We start from the raw sequence: 23,224 nt of genomic DNA, 5'->3' as shown, positions 1-23,224 counted from the left end.
AAACCCGACTTTGCCAAAAGTCGGTGACTTTTGAAAATGAACGATCCGTTTCGCTCAACCCTAGTGTGTACCAAACTGGGGTACAATTTTGGGCATGGGATTTAGGCCACACTTGTTTTCCCAGTAATTTGGGGGCATCACCTCCCTATCACGCATATCGAAACACATGTCTAAATACATAATAATTGGTATGTGAGACAGTTTTATCACCCTTTGTGGTGTCATACTGGACCTCTGTATGCTTCCAAATTTTATGAATCCAATAGAAAAAAATAAACACTGTTTTTTGGACGCTGTACTATAGAGCTGTTCACTCCTAAAAGCTCGACTTCCTCACACAAATACCATCTGAAACTCCATTGTGAAGTACGGTTAGGAGCTATGTGTGCCACTTTAAAAGCTTAAAGGGGTAGTCTAAGCAACTTATCAACTTTCTAAAAGGTTGGTAATAACTTGGGTTTCCCAGCTCTCGGATTCATACCGATCGGCTCATTTGGGCATGTTTTATCATTGACGGGTAACTCGTATCCCTGTTAAAAAATGACATAGACGCCCAACCGCCTTTCCATTCATTCCCTATGGGGGTACTGGAAAAAGCCATGTGGAGCGTCACATGTCCACTGATCAACAAGTTGTCATCTACCCTGTGGAAATGTGATGGCTTGTTTTCACTGGACAACCCCTTTAAAGCATCCAGATAGTATTGAGATTCTTTCAGAACTGGACTATTTAGCCATTAGATGAAGTAGTTCATATTTCTATGTGGTTTCTAGTTCCAAATGCAGTCTTGGTGTTCTCTGGTGGTAAATGTATGTTTCACGTTAACCAATACTTCTCTTTTCTTCATCTTTGCTTCCTCACATTAAAGGGAACCTGTCACCCCGTTTTTTGAGATTGAGATATAAATACTGTTAAATAGGGCCTGCGCTGTGCGTTACTATAGTGTATGTAGTGTACCCTGATTCCCCATGTATGCCGAGAAATACATTACCAAAGTCGGCGTTTTCGCCTGTCAATCAGGCTGGTCTGGTCAGGTGGGCGTGTTCACAGCGTTCTTTTCTTCCCCAGGTTTCCGTTGGTGGCGTAGTGGTGTGCGCATGTCCAAGGTCCGGATTCCCTGTGCCCACGTGAAGACACAGCGCGCGATCTGCGCTGTCATTCCTTTCATCGGTGCGGGCGGCCATCTTCCTGGGGCCGCGCGTGCGCAGATGTAGTGCTCTGCTGCACGGGGCTTCAGGAAAATGGCCGCGGGATGCCGCGCGTGCGCAGAAGAGATCGCGGCGGCCATTTTCCCAAAGCCGAGTTTGCATCTCGGCTTTGGGAAAATGGCCGCCGCGATCTCTTCTGCGCACGCGCGGCATCCCGCGGCCATTTTCCTGAAGCCCCGTGCAGCAGAGCACTACATCTGCGCACGCGCGGCCCCAGGAAGATGGCCGCCCGCACCGATGAAAGGAATGACAGCGCAGATCGCGCGCTGTGTCTTCACGTGGGCACAGGGAATCCGGACCTTGGACATGCGCACACCACTACGCCACCAACGGAAACCTGGGGAAGAAAAGAACGCTGTGAACACGCCCACCTGACCAGACCAGCCTGATTGACAGGCGAAAACGCCGACTTTGGTAATGTATTTCTCGGCATACATGGGGAATCAGGGTACACTACATACACCATAGTAACGCACAGCACAGGCCCTATTTAACAGTATTTATATCTCAAGCTCAAAAAACGGGGTGACAGGTTCCCTTTAATATTTATTGAACTGCGAGTTGTCTTTTAGCTATTCAATAATTACTTCACTGATGGTCACTCACCCTATTTCATGGAAGAAAGAAAATACCATTTCTAAATGTCTTCTTGCTGTTTAGAGCAAAAGTTCAAGCTTTCATTTCTAGGCTGCAGCATACCAGCCTTTACATACCAAAGAGAAGCTGTGGGAGAACATTGAAGTAGCTCATTATTTCTTCCTTCAGTGGCTTACAGAAGTCATGGCATGCTTCAATAACTGGTTTTGATGGAAATTCTTCATAATTCTGCTTTCTGGGCTAAATGTGCCGACGATGACGTAGAGCATTCTGAAGAAACGTTATTTTCAGTAGTTCCCAATATCTGTTTTGGGCTTGACCCTTAGTTTAGCAGATTGCTTCACTTCACTACCACCATGAGGACATGTAAAAGGACACTTTATAGACGTTCCAGTAAAATTCTTTACTAACTGCCCTTACTGCACACTTGACAGGTGAAAGATGTCATGAAGGCCATCATGTCCGAGCTACAACAGACGAACAGTGAGAAAATTCTTCTGAGTTGGATCAGACAGTCAACCAGACCATATAACCAAGAAGTCAACGTGTTAAATTTCACCACCAGTTGGACAGATGGCCTTGCATTCAATGCTCTGCTGCATAGGCACAAGTAGGTGACATTTGTTCTGAGTTTTTTTTTCTCTAAATCTCCTTTTTCCTTGGGTTAATGCAGCTCAGTTTGTCACGTAGTCATTACTTATATTGTGGGGAAATTAAAGAGTCACCATTGTTTAATGTATAGATTTTTTTCATAAATCAATAATACATGTAAAAGTAAGAAACTTTGTAATATATCTTATGAGAGGAATCCGCTTCTTTCTCATCCAGGACTGATCATTCATTCTCAAAATTCTCAATTTACGGTAAAATGTGTTTTCAGTGAATACAGATTTTCCAATTACTGAGATGGGCAATGAGAGTTGGTGCTCATAAAGTTCTATGGAGAACTAGAACACTCGCTTCAGGAGAACTTGCATCAGAAAGTCATTGCTTCTTGCTCCTCCTCTTCTCTCCATAGAATTCTAAAAGCACCAACAGTCATCTCCTATCTCAGTGATGGGAAAATCTGTCTTGCGTTGACATATTCATTCATGTGTGCCTATGAGTCTGTAAGTCTGGATCAGGACACCTGCGATCAGTCCAGGCATTGCCGCCGGTATATGGACCGTGACATCCGGCAGTCCAAAGGCAGCCTTCATCTGCATCCAGAAGTAGTCAGTGCAGAATAACTGCACAATCATGTACAAATGAATATTGGCAGCCTGTATGGAAATGGATACCCGTTTGTAGTACACAATACTTTACCACTATCAATTATATGGTGATCTAGGTATAACTTCACTGTGTATGTAATGGGGTGCAGGCTATTTAGACAAACCCCCTCCCACACTTTGCATGTGTACATGCATTTTTTTAAGGAGTTGCTTTGGAAACGGCATGATTCAGATTAGTTGTATTGCACATTTAATGTAGGATTGATCATTCTTTATTCTTATTCGTAGAACATTAATTGATTTATCTAATAGCTACCAAATATTTATTTATTGCAGACCAAACCTGTTTAACTGGGGAGACATAACCAAACTCTCTCCACTAGGACGGCTGGAGCATGCCTTCACCACTGCCAAAAAACACTTGGGAATTGAAAAGCTTCTTGACCCAGAGGGTAACACTGCCATATTTTACATTTCATTTGCATGTGTCAGAGCTGTGTCATAACAGTTTGGTAAAGAACGTGTTAACAGCTATAGAGTATACAGTAGAGCCTTTGTGAAATCCATTTTTGTAACAGTACTATTATAGAAAGCAGCTGGATTAGCTTTATCTACACTGTGACTGATGCAGAAAAGAATGCCAAAGGAGAGATTGAACAAGCAGGCACAAGGAAACTTATAGGGTAAAGGTACCGTCACACTTAGCGACGCTGCAGCGATACCGACAACGATCCGGATCGCTGCAGCGTCGCTGTTTGGTCGCTGGAGAGCTGTCACACAGACCGCTCTCCAGCGACCAACGATCCCGAGGTCCCCGGTAACCAGGGTAAACATCGGGTAACTAAGCGCAGGGCCGCGCTTAGTAACCCGATGTTTACCCTGGTTACCATCCTAAAAGTAAAAAAACAAATGCTACATACTTACCTACCGCTGTCTGTCCTCGGCGCTCTGCTTCTCTGGTCTGGCTGTGAGCGCCGGGCAGCCGGAAAGCAGAGCGGTGACGTCACCGCTCTGCTTTCCGGCCGCTGTGCTCACAGCCAGACCAGAGATGCAGAGCGCCGAGGACAGACAGCGGTAGGTAAGTATGTAGCGGTTGTTTTTTTTACTTTAACGATGGTAACCAGGGTAAACATCGGGTTACTAAGCGCGGCCCTGCGCTTAGTTACCCGATGTTTACCCTGGTTACCAGCGAAGACATCGCTGAATCGGTGTCACACACGCCGATTCAGCGATGTCTGCGGGGAGTCCAGCGACCAAATAAAGTTCTGGACTTTCTTCCCCGACCAGCGACAGCACAGCAGGGGCCTGATCGCTGCTGCCTGTCACACTGGACAATATCGCTAGCGAGGACGCTGCAACGTCACGGATCGCTAGCGATATCGTCTAGTGTGACGGTACCTTAAGGGTGCACAACATTTTTTGGTCCAAGGGCCACATTGCAATACTGAACCAATCCCAATGACCTCTTTTTTTTAAAAATGGGTAATTACATGAATACATCACTAAAACTACCACCAGTGCATTAATACATCTCTGTAACCACATTTTGAGTATTTGAGAAGGATTTGGAGAGTTTCTACTCAGTTTCTGCTCACAAAAAAAATCAGTGTGAACATCCGGTAACTTAAACTGAGTTTTTTAGCAGAAACTCACCAAATTCTCCTCATAATCTCAAATCTCTAGGTTTTGACACTTTTAAAATTTTAACATAGCCATGAAACACGTTATGGATTGCTACATGTGTACATGATCAGAACCAATGTCAACACATAAGTGCAGCACCAGAATCACCATTATTACATGAATGCAGCACCAAAACTATCATCAGTACATGAATGCAGTTCCAAAACCACCATCAGTACATTAAAGCAGCGCAAGAACCACCGTCAGTATATGAATGCAGCCTCAGAAACACCGTCAGTACATGAATGCAGCACCAGAACCACTGTCAGTGCATGAATGCAGCGCCAGGACCACCGTAAGTAGATTAATACAGCACCAAAACCACCGTCACTACATGAATGCAGCACCAGAACTACAGTCAGTACATGAATGTAGCAATAGAACGTCCATCATTGAATAAATGCAGCGCCAAGCATAGTACAGTGATCAATTGTAATGTCAGGTCAGCTCCATATATATTTGTATTGCATAAATCTACAATTACCAGTATGTCCCTAACAATGGTAAACAGATGCTGGGAGTTGTTGTTACCTGCCTTTATCAGATCATACAGGAACCAAATTAGTAATGAGATGTAGTCAGTATGAAAAATAAACATTCACATCCAGGTGCCTCATAGGTGACATGTTCTCTGATTGGTGTCATTCCCATCCCTTTTGTCTCCGTGTAGCACAGGCGCTGATTACATTTTTATGCCTTGAGCTTCTCTCTCCAGACTTGCCTCTTTTCCATCTTCAGCAGCACATTCTGACATGGTGCCCTTTAAAATAAAAGCATTGTTATACTGCACCATAGATAAAAATATCTCCTATTCTGTGCCTCTGAATAAATAATTGTTCCTCACTGTGCTTCCTGCACAAAATACCCCCGATGCACACTGATCCCTCCAATCTGCCCATCTGTATAATATACCCCTCACTGTCCCTCTATAAAATATCCCCCAACACTGCCTCTCTCTAAAATATCCCTCCACACGTCTCCTCTACATAATATCCCCCACACAACCCCTCTCCATAATGTTCCCCCACATATTGCCCCTTTCTATTTCTCCACAAACTGCCTTTTTCCAAGTCCCCCACACTTGTGAGCCGAATGTCATTTTTCTGTGAACCAATTCTGTCGCAAGAGAGAATCACAGCACAGGTGCGGAGGAGATGGCAAAATTAATTTCTCCATCTGCTCCATTACCAGCATCTGCGCTAATCGGATTTCATCTTGGTGCAGTCTGAAGTTTAAGATGGACCCATAGACTTGTATTGATGCGGCAATCCGATTCACTGATAAACTTGCAGCAAGCTGCAATTGTTTTCTCAGGGGAAAAATAATGGTAGATCTGCATTGCTCCATAGTATAACATTGGGCCGAGTGCTATCTGATAAACCGCACAGCACTCGGCCGTGTTATACGTCAGTGTGAGCGAGACCATAAAGTGTACCCCTGATTATTATAAAATCAAGCCGAGCTTACCCTTCTGAGAAATCCTGGTCATAATGGTAAAATTCACCCCCAAGCTGAATAGTTGGAGAGATGTCACTATTGTGTCATAAGATGCCTGGATTTAGGCACCTACGTTTGAGATAAAATGTACATACCGTAAGTGCCATAATTATACCAAAAACCAAACAACTTCCAATCAGTCAGAGCCATCTACAGAACAGGAGACATGATTATTACTTTTTGTCAATTTTGGACAGCTTGCTAAAAATGATCATTATGCCTCTGACCAGACCTCACTCACACCAGCCAATTTTTTTAATTAATATCTCAGGAATGGATGCTTGAAAAAAAAAAGAAAAAAGAAAAAATAATGTTTTTTTTTTTCTTTTGGCTTTTGTTAAATAAAACTTCACATCTAATCTGTAATGGCACATTCAAACATCCATGCAAATTAGTCCGAGATTGGATCGCAATGCGTGGGTAAGTGCTCATGCTTGGGTCGGGAGACACACAGCTAGCACATGCATTGCTGTCCGACCTCGGACCGATGAGCACAGATGTCTGAATGTGCCTCTGTAAGACTTTCTGGTGCCTTTACACAAATAAACAATTGGTGAATGAGTGTTCATAGGAATGCTGATTCCCGATCATCCTCTGGGACTGGTGTATCTGGCGATCACCCGACAAATGATCCTTATCCTCGCTTGAATAGTGGGTCGAATGGCGATAGCATGATACTGTTTGGGGACAGAACATTCTTATTAGTGAACCTTCTGTCCCCATCATTGTTTGTCAGCCTGTGTAAAAAGGTTGGTACCTGAGCGCCAAATGGATTCTGTATAGTCAGTCAATGTTACCATATTTTTCGGATTATAAGACACACTTTATTCCCCCAAATTTTGGGGGAAAATGGGGGTGCGTCTTATAATGAGGATATACCTTACCGGCCGTGGTGGAGCAGGTTCCCAGGGTCGCTGCTGGAGGAGGCAAGACTGGAGTGTTGGGATGAGTGGGTGTTCGGATAGGCGGCGCATCGCGCCGCTGTGGGTGTTCAGTGCTGCGGGGGCTCTGCCAACATTTTGTGAAAGCCAAGAGCCCGCACAGTTACAAGGTTTCCTATGCGGTGGACTCCAGGAAAATGGCTGCCGGGGTGGGCGCATGCACAGATGGAGATCTTGGCACCAAGATATCGGGAGATGAGATCTCAGCACTGAAAACCCGCAGCGGCGCACCACACATCCAAACACCCACTCATCACAATCTGCGACCTGCAGCAACACTCCACTCTTGCCTCCTCTAGCAGCGACCCTGGGACCCGCTTCACCTGCAGCTGCGACCAACGGGAAGCAATAAGACGCATGGATTATAAGAAGCACCACCATTTTATTAAAAAAAAGTTTTTTTTCCTATTGTCCTCAAAATTTGGGGTGCGTCTTATAATCTGATGCATCTTATAATCCGCACAATATGGTAATTTAACTTTAATTTTATATTGGGGGGCCAAAATTGTCACTACCCAGTGCTTTATTGGTCTTCATTATATACAGCTCTGGCAAAAATTAAGAGACCACCACATCAAAATCCTGTCATGGGCAGCCTAATCTCCAGACCTGAAGCCCATTGAAAACGTCTGGAATGTAATCAAGAGGATGATGGATAGTCACAAGCCATCAAACAAAGAAGAACTGCTTCCATTTTTGCGTCAGAAGCAGTGTGAAAGACTGGTGGAAAGCATGCCAAGACGCAAGAAAGCTTTGATTAAAAATCATGGTTATTCCACCAAATATTGATTTCTTAACTCTTCCTGAGTTAAAACATTAGTATTGTTGTTTCTAAATGATTATAAACTTGTTTTCTTTGCAATATTGGAGTTCTGAAAGCACTGTTGTTGTTGTTTTTTTTCTATTTTGACCATTTCTCCTTTATGGAAAAATACAAAATTTATTGCTTGGAAATTCGGAAACATGTTGTCAGAAGTTTATAGAATAAAATAACAATTTACATTTTTCTCAAAAATATACTGTAGCGTGGCTAAAGGTCATGTGATTAATGGACGGTATGTATCGCAGAGGTGGGTGGCCCTGTGATGGAAGCCTGGGTATGTTTTGCTCAAGCAGATCTACTGCTGATAGATTTGTTTACATTGGGAAGGCTTCCAGGTGACTGGAGAGATGGGTGGGTTCAGTCACCTACAAACCCACCCTAAGAGGCGTGTTTGAATACCTAAGATGGTTTTGTGTTGAAGGACCTGTGGTGATGTCATAGCCACATGTCTAATCATGTGACGTTACTTCACCAATGGGTGTGGTTTCAGGCTACTTATTGGAGATGTGTAGCACATGGTAAGTGAGTGTTTGGGAGTCTGTCAGAGTGGACAGACTTCCATGTGTCCAGGCTGAACACTACAGAGTGGTCTGTGGCTTCAGATAGAGCCTGAGTGCAGGACGTTGCACAGCCTGTGTGCCCACAGGCCTGAGAAGAGCAGAGCTTTTCTATGGACTTTTATGCTATGTCGGCCTGATGTACGGACTGTTTTCCTTTCTGTTCCTGTCTTGCTGGTTTATGGAGCAAATAAACCCACATGGACATTAAAGAGAATGTGCCTCCTGTTTCCTCCTACGCACCTGAGCGGGTACAACGTTACAATACCTATAAAGAGAAAAATCAGACTGAACATTTAGCAGTGGTCTCTTAATTTTTGCCAGAGCTGTAGCTTCAGGCAAAGGTGACCAATCAGAATTGTGGGATAAGAATATTTTTGTCCTGGTAAGATGACAAGAAATGAGTTGAATTTTGTAAGCTAGGTTTCAGCTAGGAGTGGATTATCAGGAACGTTGATCAGCTGACAGACAGGGGTCTGATTTCTATAAACCCAGACATTAACTGTTATCGCACCTTTAAATGATGTCTCTACGACCTTCTACGTCATGTGGACGGGGTTGTCATTGAGAGACCACTTCGGATATTGATTTAATCTCATACGAAACCTGACTGCTTGGCTACTAAAATGCTCAGTACTTCTATAATGACTTACATTTGCACACATTGGCTAACTGAATGATGCATTTACAATAATTACATCATGTGAAAGGGAACCTGTCACCCCACAAAATCGAAGGTGAGCTGAGCCCACCGGCATCAGGGGCGTATCTACAGCATTCTGGAAATCTGTAGATAAGCCCCCGATGTATCCTGAAAGATGAGAAAAAAAGGTTAGATTATACTCACCCATGGGCGGTCCCGGTCCGGTTGGGGTCCAATAGGCGTCGCGGTCCAGGGCCTCCCATCTTCTTACGAGGACGTCCTCTTCTTGTCTTCACGCTGCGGCTCTGGCGCAGGCGTACTTTGCCTTCCCTGTTGAGGGCAGAGCAAAGTACTGCAGTGCGCAGGTGCTGGGCCTTTCTGACCTTTCCCAGTGCCTGCACACTGCAGTACTTTGCTCTGCCCTCAACAGGGCAGTCTAAGCACGCCTGCGCCGGAGCCGCGGCGTGAAGACAAGAAGAGGACGTCATCCTATGAAGATAGGAGGCACCGGACCGCGACACCGACTGGACCGGAACCGCCCCTGGGTGAGTATAATCTAACCTCTTTTTCTCATCTTTTAGGATACATCGGGGGCTTATCTACAGCATTCCAGAATGCTGTACATAAGCCCCTGATGCTATTGGGCTTAGCTCATCTTCGATTTTGGGGATGACAGGTTCCCTTTAAGGGATCGTTCTTTAAGAATTTACATGTTTATTGAGCCTCACTTTAAAGGATACTTTTTCATGGAAAAATTATATTTGCATATCTGTTATTGCATGTAGTTAATAAAATTGCACTAAGTTTCGATCTGCAATGTTCATTTCTTCATTTGTTTTTAATCCCCTTGATATACAGTTTTGCAGTCTGATCTAAGATTCCGATTTTTCTCTGAATGGTACCTTTAATACATGCTGGATTTGGTATCTGTGTGTATTCAGGGCACTGCTGTCTTCACTTGCTTTCATTTATCAGCACAGCTCTAACACTGCATTTAATGCTTCTACTTGTTTTTCCTTCCTTGTCTATAGTCTGATTTTTTTTTTTTGCCTTCCTGAGATACTTTTCTTCTTTTCTGCTGCTGGTAGAATAGTCTTCTCTCCCTCCTGCTATTATTTGGTGGCCCCATACAACTCTTCTATATACTGGAGCTCTCATTCTGCTGAGTACAGTGGTGGTCACATCAATGGACTCCTCTGGCAGCAGCTTTTTTCAGTCGAGAATGAAATGATCGGTAGTCTGAAATAGAACAAGCAAGATCCTTACCTCTACCAACATAATAGGGAAAAGTCAAGAGGCATCCATACACATCAAATTCTTAGCCAGGTTCAACTGACTTTAATCGAATATGTATTAGGTCCTTAGAGGGAACCTGTCACAAGTTTAACCCTCCCAAATCATTTATATGACTGTGTAGCTAATAAAAAGATAAGCCAGACAATCCCTTTAAGACAACAAAGTCAAAGTCTTGCTCCAACAAGGATAAATCGGGTTCTGAAGTTGCGACTGCAAGTTCATTGAGGTGTGGCGATGCACTTCTAGCTTCTCAGCCTCACACTGTAATCTCTATTAAGCAGCTCCCTCCTCTGGCTCATTGATAGGTCCATTTTCTCTAGTACACGGCCACTGAACTGTCAAACAGCCAGTTAAAAATGGTTAAAACATCATATAGACCCCAAAATGGTATCAATGAAATCATCAATTTGTCAGGAAAAAAAACAAGCCGTCACACAAGTCCATTGATGGAAAAGTGAAAATGTTACGGGTCTGGGAAAATGTTAGATTTTTTTTCACCCCTTGATTAAAAAAAAGAGTGCAACTTTGGTATCGCCATAATTGTACTGACTAGGAGAATCAGGTTTCCAGGTTATTTTTTTATGACCCAACACTATAATAATAATAATCTTTATTTATATAGCGCCAACATATTCTGCAGCGCTTTACAGTTTAACAGCTTCAAACACAACAGTCATAAGTAACAACGTTAACAATACAATAATTAAAACGCTATAAAGCAACACCCAAAAATCAGTGTCGGAATTGTGTCTTTTTCACCATTTCACCATCCTTGGAGTTTTTTTCTTGTCATTCCGCCCATGATACGGTAAACTGAATGGTGTCATTCAAAAGTATAACTAATGCCCAAACAAGAAGCCCTCATACAATTACGTTGACGAAAAAAATAAAAAATGAAAGTCCAGATACAAAATAATTGCCCTTCTTGAAGAGGTTAAAGGGCTACACAATCATAACAAATGGTTTGGGGCAATGGAGGGGGGTAAAACCTTCTGACAGCTTCACTATAAGAGAAGGGATGGTGGAGCAACAGGTTGGAGCACTTTTCGGAGCAGTTCTGGCTGGATTGAGATCTTTTCTTGCAGATCACTCAGTAAGTCTTGGACTTACAGAAACTCTGCAGTGGAAAATGGTTAGAACATTTTCATGAAGATTATTTAGACAGTTGTATAACTTTGCATTTAAGAAATAAACAATTTCAGAAACCCTAACAAACATGGTGTAAATTGCCTTTACAACATTTATTATGAGTAGTTTGTATTTTTTAAGCATTTGTGATATTTTCGGGCTCACCTCCTCATGTGTTTGATGTGGTGTGGAACTTGTATGTAATCAGCTGGGTATCCGTAACCTTGTACTGAATAGTTTAGCTTCTTGTGAATAAAATTATTACTGTTATGTTTTGTTCCTGTTGTCTTACGTTAGAAAATCAAGCCTAGTTCCTCATTCATGGCAATTATGGCATGCTCTGATTGTTAGGCAGAGCGTGGTCTGATCATTAGCCAGGGCGTGGCCTGATTATTAGCCAGGCCGTGGTCTGATCATTAGGCAGGGCGTGGTCTGATCATTAGGCAGGGTGTGGTCTGATCATTAGGTAGGGTGTGGTCTGATCATTAGGTAGGGTGTGGTCTGATCATTAGGTAGGGTGTGGTCTGATCATTAGGCAGGGTGTGGTCTGATCATTAGGCAGGGTGTGGTCTGATCATTAGGCAGGGTGTGGTCTGATCATTAGGCAGGGTGTGGTCTGATCATTAGGCAGGGCGTGGCCTGATTATTAGCCAGGGTGTGGTTTGTTCATTAGGCAGGGCGTGGTCTGTTCATTAGGCAGGGTGTGGTCTGATCATTAGGTAGGGTGTGGTCTGATCATTAGGCAGGGTGTGGTCTGATCATTAGGCAGGGTGTGGTCTGATCATTAGGCAGGGTGTGGTCTGATCATTAGGCAGGGTGTGGTCTGATCATTAGGCAGGGCGTGGCCTGATTATTAGCCAGGGTGTGGTTTGTTCATTAGGCAGGGCGTGGTCTGTTCATTAGGCAGGGTGTGGTCTGATCGTTAGACAGGGCATGGCCTGATCATTAGGCAGGGCGTGGTCTGATGTTTAGACGGGCATGGTCTTTGTTAGGCAGAGCATGGTCTGATCATTAGGCCGTGGTCTGATAATTAGGCAAGGCGTGGTCTGATCTTTAGTTAGGGTGTGGTCCGATCATTAGGCAGGGTGTGGTCTGATCTTTAGGCAGGGCATGGTTTGTTCATTAGGCAGGGCGTGGTTTTGGGATTGCTTCACTTGAATAAACCTTTTTTTGCATATCATATGAGTGCCAGAATTTTTGATATTATGTATTGAGGGAGTGGTATCCTTTTCCGAGCACCTACTTGAGTACGGAGTGACGTGTATCCAATTCTTTTTTTTGGTCTGATCATTAGGCAGGATGTGGTCTGATCATTAGGCAGGACGTGGTCTGATCATTAAGCAGGGTGTGGTCTGATCATTAGGTAGAGCGTGATCTGATCATTAGCCATGAGGGAGCTAGTCTGGTGATAATCTCCTGGTAATAAAAAAATTTAATTGTATGGAAACAGCACACAGCTTAATAAGTGACACATCCCTGAAATCTGTGTCTCAGCTGCTGACTCATGCTGTCCTCAGATTACATAGCAAAAACCTGCTGACAGATAATCTTTAACTCTACTCAGGTTGAAAGCACCAGAACTACTGTATATTTCTTAAAGTCCCCTAGAATATCATGATAAAGGGGAGCTTTGTTACATCGATTTTTGAAGTAGAAGATTCTTCAGGAAAATGACAGCAGTGTTTTTCCTGAAACATTTTCTTTGTCGTCTTTTTAGATGTTTTTTTCCAGCTGCTTTGCCACTGGTATATTTTTTTTATTTAAATTGTATATATAAATTAGTATAAACTAGTGGCAGCGTCCAATCAGAAGCCACCAGAAGAATGGTCAAGTCACTTCTTTCAGCTGCTTGAAGGTTTTCAAAGACCGAGATCGAAGCATTATGTTTTAACATTGCTGTGTATGTGTTCATTATTTTTAGCATTTATTTAGGGCTTTTTCAGGCAGAATCAGCTAGAAATAGACTTGTGCACATACTTTAATACTCACCTTATTAATCTCCTGCGTCACTAGTACCAAAGATCTCTATTCATCCGCCTTCAGCGGGTGACATCATGGTGGTATCACATCATTCATTGGTTTTGAAAGCAGAGACTGGTGGGGGACAAGTGTCGGCATATGCACAGTGTCTCACAGCTTTTATCATAAGCTGTGAGAAATAAAATTATACAACCTCTTTAGGTTTGACTACAAATGTAAATTGTCAATTCACATTTAAAAAAAAACGACAACTGAACACATTCTGGATGGAATATTCTATTCTCTTGTCACCTTTGTGTTTTCTGCCAGGTAGATACATAATTCCTTCTGACCGGTTATAATGCATGACTTAAATAAATGTCATTTTGATTTATTTCTCTTATACCAAAAGATACAGCATAAACTTTAGTAAAGTCCATTATTGCCTCCTGTCAGAGATGTCAGGATAATGTATTTCGCTGAACTTTGGAAACTTCAGGGCGAATAGCGAGAGAGGTATTACATTCTCAGCCTTGAATCTTGAAGGAAATTGTCAGTACATTAATATGCATCTTTGATTCTTTGCCAAGAATAACATAATGTAGCTCTTTTATATATGCTACTTTTACTTTAAAATAAGTCAAAAATAATGTGACTTGATTGAGGCCAAATTCAGATGTCCATGAAACACAGTCCGAGTACGGACCATGAAGCTTAGACCGGGCCTAGAACTTGAACGCAACGGTCTCATAGACATATCTGGGTTGGGTCAAGAGACCTGCTGGTAGGCTCACCTTGTGTGGTGGACCCACTAAGCGCCACATGGGTAGACGGACCGCGGGCGTTGGTGCAGCTGGCAGGATCTCATGTGGAAAGCGTGGCACACTCAGGAATCTTGGGAACAGCAGGACAGAAGAAGTGGAAGTCTTCAGGGAATGAAGCCAGGTAAATCACGGTGTGCATAGAAGGTGGAGGACACCAATCTAAAGAGCACAGAACTTTGTCAATGATACGCACCTTCACTACATTGGATCACATTGTAACTCATTTTCACAATGATCTAGCAGTTATTTTTTTCTTTCGGCAGTTTTGTCATGCTTTGTACCTATATTTCTTTACAGATGTGGCTGTCCCCTTGCCGGACAAGAAGTCGATACTTATGTACTTAACATCGCTATTTGAAGTACTCCCACATGAAGTTACAATGGATGACATTCGAGAAGTGGAGACTCTTCCTAGGAGATTCAAGGCAGAGTGTGAAGATATACCATTCACTAGGCAACAGGTATATGATAGTGAATAAAATAGTGCATAAAAAGCATGCAAAAGTGCTGAAGGATTTAAGGGGATTGTAACATAAGAAACCGTTTTTAAAAGAAGTTGGTGATTAATTGTTCCCGCCAAGGAAGTCTTGTCCCATGGCTTTTGGGGTGTCTTTATTACTTGCCATATTTTTAAACTGCATTGAATAAAGAAGAAACCGATAGTGGGCTATGTAGCAAAAGCGCTGACAAAACAATTAAATAGATGCCCATACGTCTTTCAAGTGTCATGTGAGCCTTGTCATCGACTTCTATTACCAATTATAAAATGTCTCCTGAGCTGAAAATGCCTGAAGAATGGACAAGTCACCATTTTGACCACTTGCCAACTTATGAAGCATATGAAGATAAAGTCATTCTTACATAGAATTGTTCATGTTCATTCTTTTGAGCATTTTTTAGAGCTTTTTCAGTTGGTTTTTGGAGCGGAATTCCCCAGAACATGAAGTCTTGGTCACATACCCTAGTGTATATTTTTGGGTTTTTGTACACCATTACTATGCACTGAGATTACGAACACTGGCAGTGGAGGGGTAGACACCTTAGGACTGTGCTCACTCCCCATTTAATGCAGGTCCATAGAAAAAAAAGGAAGTATGACGGCACCAGGATGAATGGTTTCTGATGGTAGTTGAGATGGGCAAATCGCTGCAATTATTCAAAGTTTCATGTGGCAGGCAGACAAACTGTGGACTATTATCGCATAGTGGTGCACAACCAAGCAGCAATTCATATAAGAGCGTCCAGAGAAAACAGAAAAGGTGGCACTCACACAGCGATGTAAATGAAAAAGTCCTTTATTTATCCATACATTGGGATGCGGACATGCCTTTCGGGCTGCAGTTCAAGCGAGAGGGTGCAGGGAGGGAACCGGACGACGACCGTTTCGCGCGTTGAAGCGCAGTCCGCGCGAAACGGCCGTCGTCCGGTTCCCTCCCTGCACCCTCTCGCTTGAACTGTAGCCCGAAAGGCATGTCTGCATCCCAGTGTATGGATAAATAAAGGACTTTTTCATTTACATCGCTGGGTGAGTGCCACCTTTTCTGTTTTCTCTGGACGCTCTTATGTTTAATGCAGGTATCATCCTCTCAGCGCTCAGGAGGATTGCACTGTGTCCTGCATAAGCACTATCACTTCCGGTGTCTCCTGCTTTGGGAAAGTAAAGGAGTACAGAAAAGCTAGACAAATATATTAATGAGTAAGCAGAGGTATGGAGGTCCCTCCAAAAAAGTTTTTCACAAGACTGAAGCCAAATCCCTTCAATGATTTGCAATATTCAATCATTTTCAATACTGGATAGAATTAGCAAAACAAAAAGTGAAAGTTTACTTGCTCTGTAGTTTGACAACTGATACTACAAAATGTATTTTAATCAGAGACTTGTTAATGCGACAGAACTGCATGACAGCATATTTTATGTTAGCATTTTGTTTAGAGGTGCCTGATGAGCCGTACATTCTCTTTACTCTTTTTTTTTATGACCGTATACCAGAATAGTGAAAACGCAAAGCCTGTATTTTGTAAAAAAGCATTGTTACAATTTCCTTATAGGTTTTGCAGAATCTGTTCTCTACATGTTTAATTTACAGACACTAGTAGCATTTTGGGTAATTCCTGTTAAATCAGGAAACATGATCAGGTATGTCCATTAATACAATGAGTTAACAGTGAGCCAATTGCCAATGTATTACAGCTGGTATTTTTCATGTAGTTTTCAGTTCCCAACATACAGGCAGCACAACAGAGGTTTTTGTGATACTGCCCCTTTACTCAGTTATGGAGAAAATCAGTAGACCAACAAATCATGAATTTAGCACCAGTCCACAAATTGTTATATTCACAGTGTGATGAGTCCATTGTATGAATGTGTAATAGAGGTTTTCCGTGCAATAACATACGTTTCTTCCTTGCTGCAGATTGCTGAATCCTGGCAGTGCAATATGCACAGTGTCGGGGTTCCGCTCCAGTAGTTATCATGTAAGCTGTCTCTTACTGACTATGATTTCATCCATTTCTCTCTATATAACATATTTTACTAGTCATCACATGATCGCAAATTTGCATATCAGATATGAGCAATCACGTGACAATCGTTATCGCTGATGACAGAGTGGAATCCTGATTGTGTATATTGCTCACTCTCAGGATTCGCCAATGTACAGTGAGATGGAGGCACTTTAGAAATTCATGTTTAGCCCGGAAATCTCTTTAAGCACCAGTAGAACAGAGATCCCAACCAATTATCATATCATTAATCCTAATGCAACTATGCCTTTCTGAGAATTGTCATTTTTTCCTTCTGTGTTTTTGCCAGTTTCCATAAACTTCAAACAACCTCTTCTCCCCTAATCCTCATTTTCAGCTCATTTTACTCCTCGTGCTCGCTTAATCCACAACAGACTGATCTCCTGCTGTAATATAATTACAGTATGGGAACATTTCTTAGAAACGAGTATTTCTATTATATTCTAAAGTTTGTAGTAATTTGTAAGTGGCAGGATCTTGTGTGCTATTCTTTTTCTAGATTGATTTATAGAGAATTTTCATTAACTGGTGACTGGCAGCTAACCAGAATGGGAAATGGGCCACTGTTCGTGGCTTGCTCTGTCCTGCTTCGTGAGACATACAGTACTCTGGTGGTTTGTGTTTGGAGACCACCTCACTTTACACTTTGCTCTTTAACTGGCTTAGTGATAGAAAGCAGAGGGTGGTTATAAATGGTATAGTCTCTAACTGGGTCGCTGTGACCAGTGGGGTACCGCAGGGGTCGGTATTGGGACCTGTTCTCTTCAACATATTCATTAATGATCTGGTAGAAGGTTTACACAGTAAAATATCGATATTTGCAGATGATACAAAACTATGTAAAGCAGTTAATACAAGAGAAGATAGTATTCTGCTACAGATGGATCTGGATAAGTTGGAAACTTCGGCTGAAAGGTGGCAGATGAGGTTTAACAATGATAAATGTAAGGTTATACACATGGGAAGAAGGAATCAATATCACCATTACACACTGAACGGGAAACCACTATGTAAATCTGACAGGGAGAAGGACTTGGGGATCCTAGTTAATGATAAACTTACCTGGAGCAGCCAGTGCCAGGCAGCAGCTGCCAAGGCAAACAGGATCATGGGGTGCATTAAAAGAGGTCTGAATACACATGATGAGAGCATTATACTGCCTCTGTACAAATCCCTAGTTAGACCGCACATGGAGTACTGTGTCCAGTTTTGGGCACCGGTGCTCAGGAAGGATATAATGGAACTAGAGAGAGTACAAAGGAGGGCAACAAAATTAATAAAGGGGATGGGAGAACTACAATACCCAGATAGATTAGCGAAATTAGGATTATTTAGTCTAGAAAAAAGACGACTGAGGGGCGATCTAATAACCATATATAAGTATATAAGGGGACAATACAAATATCTCGTTGAGGATCTGTTTATACCAAGGAAGGTGACGGGCACAAGGGGGCATTCTTTGCGTCTGGAGGAGAGAAGGTTTTTCCACCAACATAGAAGAGGATTCTTTACTGTTAGGGCAGTGAGAATCTGGAATTGCTTGCCTGAGGAGGTGGTGATGGCGAACTCAGTCGAGGGGTTCAAGAGAGGCCTGGATGTCTTCCTGGAGCAGAACAATATTGTATCATACAATTATTAGGTTCTGTAGAAGGACGTAGATCTGGGGATTTATTATGATGGAATATAGGCTGAACTGGATGGACAAATGTCTTTTTTCGGCCTTACTAACTATGTTACTATGTAAAATGTCTTGGAGCAGTTTTGCTACGAATGGTAAATTTCAATCTAACATTTGCCAATATATAATATTTACTTATTCTACTCCTTTTTTTAGTTTTTTTTTACTTTGTAATTGCTTGAAAGGTAACCTGCATTGTTCAGAAACACTATTTACCTGCAAATATAGGGTTAATCTGCAGGTGAGTAACTTTAAATAAATGTTTGCCTTCCTTACTTGAAGAGGCTACAGGGAGAAAATGAAGTTCTATCCTCCCTATGGCTGCTCCCTTTGAGTCATCGGCATGGGAGCAGTTACAGTTACCAAGAGAAAAGGAGTTTGTAGCCAGCTCACCGGTAAATCACCGCAGGTGCACGGAACTCCGCTGCAGGAAGACGATCCAATCATCAGAGAAAAGAAAAAAAAAAAGTTGAATTCCAGCTCCTTAAAACATGACGTTTATTGTATCCAAATAAAAAATCCAAATGTCCATGGTGTGCAACCTCCCACCGGTAAGTGCCTGGGATGACAGAGATAAACGGCTACGCGTTTCGATCGGAGTGATCTTTATCAAAGCCATACCTGGATCAGGCAGCTTCTCCTACTTATAAGGAGGCTCACCCAACCAGATCATTCATTTGAGTCACATGGCAATTTGACAGGTCCTTTCATCTAAAATCATTGTTCTATATGTAACAACATAACAAAAATAAAGGATTAAAATCACATTCAGCAATAATGTAACATAACTTCATGTCTTTTATTCAATCCTGTTGGGACACAGGTGTTCAATTGGAAAATCCAATATGCTTCTCGTGTGAGAAGCCGGCGTCTAATGTCACCACCCCGACTAGGGGTATTAACCCGTTCTATGCCCTGAACCTGAAGAGTGACAGTGCTGCGTGCATGGTGCCTAACAAAATGTTTGGATGCTGCTGATATATTCCTGTCATTATTTTGAGTGTTACCTATGTCATATAAGTGTTCCCTAATGCGTGTTTTCAATTTTCTGGACGTACAGCCCACATACGACAGGTTACACTCTATACATTTGATTTTGTATACCACATTGCAAGAATTACAATTGATGTACTGCTTTATATCAAATTTGATAGTTTCATCCGCATTATAAAATGTCTTTTCAATACTGGCGAATTTACATGTGCTACAATTTCGTGTGCCACACCTGAAAAATCCTGGATAATTTAACCAGGTTCTGATGGATTTATTTTTGGAGCAGAACAAGCTAGGGGCTATTTTATTACCAATGGTCGGGGCTCTTCTCGACACCACATTAATGCCAGAATTTAGTATGTTATACAGCTGCGGATCTTCATATAAAATAGGTAAATATCTGTTGACAATATTTCTAATTCTAGCGAACTGCGGGCTATATTGAAAGCATATGTATGGCTTTTGTTCCATTTGTAAATTTCTATGCTTTTGTGCTGTAACTAGTTCTTTACGATCTTTTCCTGCTACTATTTTTTTGGCCCGATTAATTGTCCATTGAGGGTATTGTCGATATGTTAATTTATTTGCTATTTGCTCGATTTCACCCTTGAGATCTTTTTCTGAGCTGCAATTCCTTTTAATCCTGGTGAACTCACCCACCGGAATGGATTTAATTGTATGCCTGCTATGGCTGCTTTTGGCATGCAGTATTGTGTTACCCCTCACTGGCTTGTGATGTGTTCTGGTGACGATATTTGAATCTATTTGCCCCGTGAGCTCCAGATCTAGAAATGATATACTTTTGCTATCTGCCCTATGCGTAAATCTAATATTGTACTCATTCTGATTCAGGTACTCCATGAAGCGCGGTATGGCAGACACATCACCCTCCCATATCATGAGCGTATCATCAATGTATCTGCCATACCACGCCACATATTCCAAATACGGATTGTTCACGGAAAAAACGCACTCCATCTCCCAAAAGGACATAACCAAATTAGCAAGGGAGGGAGAGTATTTCGCACCCATGGCCACTCCAGCTTGCTGCATATAAAATTGATTATCAAATGCAAAAAAGTTACTAGTGAGCAAAAAATGTATTACCATCAGCAGATATTCAATCAAATCCTCAGAATACTGACTGAATTTGACAAGGTGATAATGGATCGCTCTTATTGCTAGATCGTGCGGGATGCATGTATATAAAGATATAACGTCGCAGCAGAGCCAGGAATAATTTTTTTGCCATATCTTACCATCAAAAATACGTAATACCTCCTTAGAGTCTTTTATATATCCAGGGGAACGTTTTACAAGTGGCTGGAGGAGAGAGTCTACCCATTGACAGAGTCTTTCATTGCAGGACCCGATTCCAGATACTATGGGTCGCATTGGGGGAATCCCCTCTTTTTTATGTATTTTAGGGACCCCATATATTATAGGTATATAAGTGTTCCCTAATGCGTGTTTTCAATTTTCTGGACGTACAGCCCACATACGACAGGTATGTCGTATGTGGGCTGTACGTCCAGAAAATTGAAAACACGCATTAGGGAACACTTATATAACCTGTCGTATGTGGGCTGTACGTCCAGAAAATTGAAAACACGCATTAGGGAACACTTATATAACCTGTCGTATGTGGGCTGTACGTCCAGAAAATTGAAAACACGCATTAGGGAACACTTATATAACCTGTCGTATGTGGGCTGTACGTCCAGAAAATTGAAAACACGCATTAGGGAACACTTATATAACCTGTCGTATGTGGGCTGTACGTCCAGAAAATTGAAAACACGCATTAGGGAACACTTATATACCTGTCGTATGTGGGCTGTACGTCCAGAAAATTGAAAACACGCATTAGGGAACACTTATATACCTGTCGTATGTGGGCTGTACGTCCAGAAAATTGAAAACACGCATTAGGGAACACTTATATGACATAGGTAACACTCAGAATAATGACAGGAATATATCAGCAGCATCCAAACATTTTGTTAGGCACCATGCACGCAGCACTGTCACTCTTCAGGTTCAGGGCATAGAACGGGTTAATACCCCTAGTCGGGGTGGTGACATTAGACGCCGGCTTCTCACACGAGAAGCATATTGGATTTTCCAATTGAACACCTGTGTCCCAACAGGATTGAATAAAAGACATGAAGTTATGTTACATTATTGCTGAATGTGATTTTAATCCTTTATTTTTGTTATGTTGTTACATATAGAACAATGATTTTAGATGAAAGGACCTGTCAAATTGCCATGTGACTCAAATGAATGATCTGGTTGGGTGAGCCTCCTTATAAGTAGGAGAAGCTGCCTGATCCAGGTATGGCTTTGATAAAGATCACTCCGATCGAAACGCGTAGCCGTTTATCTCTGTCATCCCAGGCACTTACCGGTGGGAGGTTGCACACCATGGACATTTGGATTTTTTATTTGGATACAATAAACGTCATGTTTTAAGGAGCTGGAATTCAACTTTTTTTTTTTCTTTTCTCTGATGATTGGATCGTCTTCCTGCAGCGGAGTTCCGTGCACCTGCGGTGATTTACCGGTGAGCTGGCTACAAACTCCTTTTCTCTTTGTTACTATTTATAATGCTGGATTGCCGTGCTCCTGGTACTACTCCCTGATAAAGTTATTGCGGACACATGTACTGTCTATTACCGGTTTAGTTGCCAAGGGATATAGAGCCTTTTTTCTTTTATCATTACTCACATATCAGCATGGCTATGGACTTAACAAGAGACAGATTGCGTAAAGCTGCTCAGGTGTTCTCTACTCATGAAAATGAAGATGTGGGTATATCCACTCTGAATGAAAATATGAGTAAATTGGAAACACTTATGATGCAGGAAACAAAAGTGTGGTGGGATCAAACCACATTGAATAATTATGTGGCTAAGAACATGATCCCAAGAGGTCTGCGAATTAGAAAAATACCCACAACCGTATACTCAGCAGAATTCTTGGAGGAGTGGAATTCTATTCTAAGCAAATGTTCGAAGGATTTGATGAATCTTATTATTAAACACGAGGAGGACAAATTGAAAAATATACAGCAGGAAATAGATGAAGTAAATCTTCTTTTGAATGATTATAAAACAGGTGCACAGTTTGATGCACTTATGACACAAACCAAAGAAAAAATAATGGGTTTGGAGGAACAAATCATGGATCGGAAAAAAAGAAAATTTACTAGAGACTCTGACGATTATGCGACTAATAAAGTGTATGATTGGGGTAACTGGACTAATATAAATAAAACCCCGAAATCGATACTGAAGTATAGTCAATCTCGCCATAAACGAAAAAACGCTAAGAGCAAAGAAAAATCGCATGTATATTTCACTTCGTCAGACCCTGACTCATCAGACAATCAGGCCAGTGCGTCAGACATTTCCCTGAATGAAAACAGAGTATACACCCCAAGAAATAACTACCGCCAGCCAAAAAACGCAGCAGGCGGGGGGGGAGAAAACACAAACGACGGGGGAATGACTACACGCAACAAGAAACTGCACAAAAGATAAATGAATATACGAATGTACTTAACCTGTCATCCAGAAGTTTATCATCAGAACAGGTCCAAGTTTTATCCTTGGGATTAAATTTTGTTCCTGACCAGGATTTTGACCTATTTGCAAC

At 42.0% G+C, this 23,224-nt stretch overlaps 1 protein-coding gene across 2 annotated transcripts in view; it reads left to right on the top strand.

Moving 5' to 3' along the window:
• Positions 1-23,224, top strand: part of UTRN (utrophin) — a 930,516-nt gene that overhangs the window by 182,338 nt on the left and 724,954 nt on the right. For both annotated transcript variants that reach the window (XM_069769124.1, XM_069769123.1), the window contains exons 7-9: positions 2,240-2,415; positions 3,356-3,471; positions 14,668-14,831. In XM_069769124.1, the coding sequence (XP_069625225.1) occupies positions 2,240-2,415; positions 3,356-3,471; positions 14,668-14,831 (456 nt within the window). The remainder of the gene's footprint in view (positions 1-2,239; positions 2,416-3,355; positions 3,472-14,667; positions 14,832-23,224) is intronic.

The sequence above is a fragment of the Ranitomeya imitator genome, chromosome 5 (genome assembly GCF_032444005.1).
Source record: "Ranitomeya imitator isolate aRanImi1 chromosome 5, aRanImi1.pri, whole genome shotgun sequence".
Classification (NCBI taxonomy): Eukaryota; Metazoa; Chordata; class Amphibia; order Anura; family Dendrobatidae; genus Ranitomeya; species Ranitomeya imitator.
The sequence above is the reverse complement of the archived record's forward strand: the minus strand, read 5'-3'. Positions and strand labels throughout refer to the sequence as shown.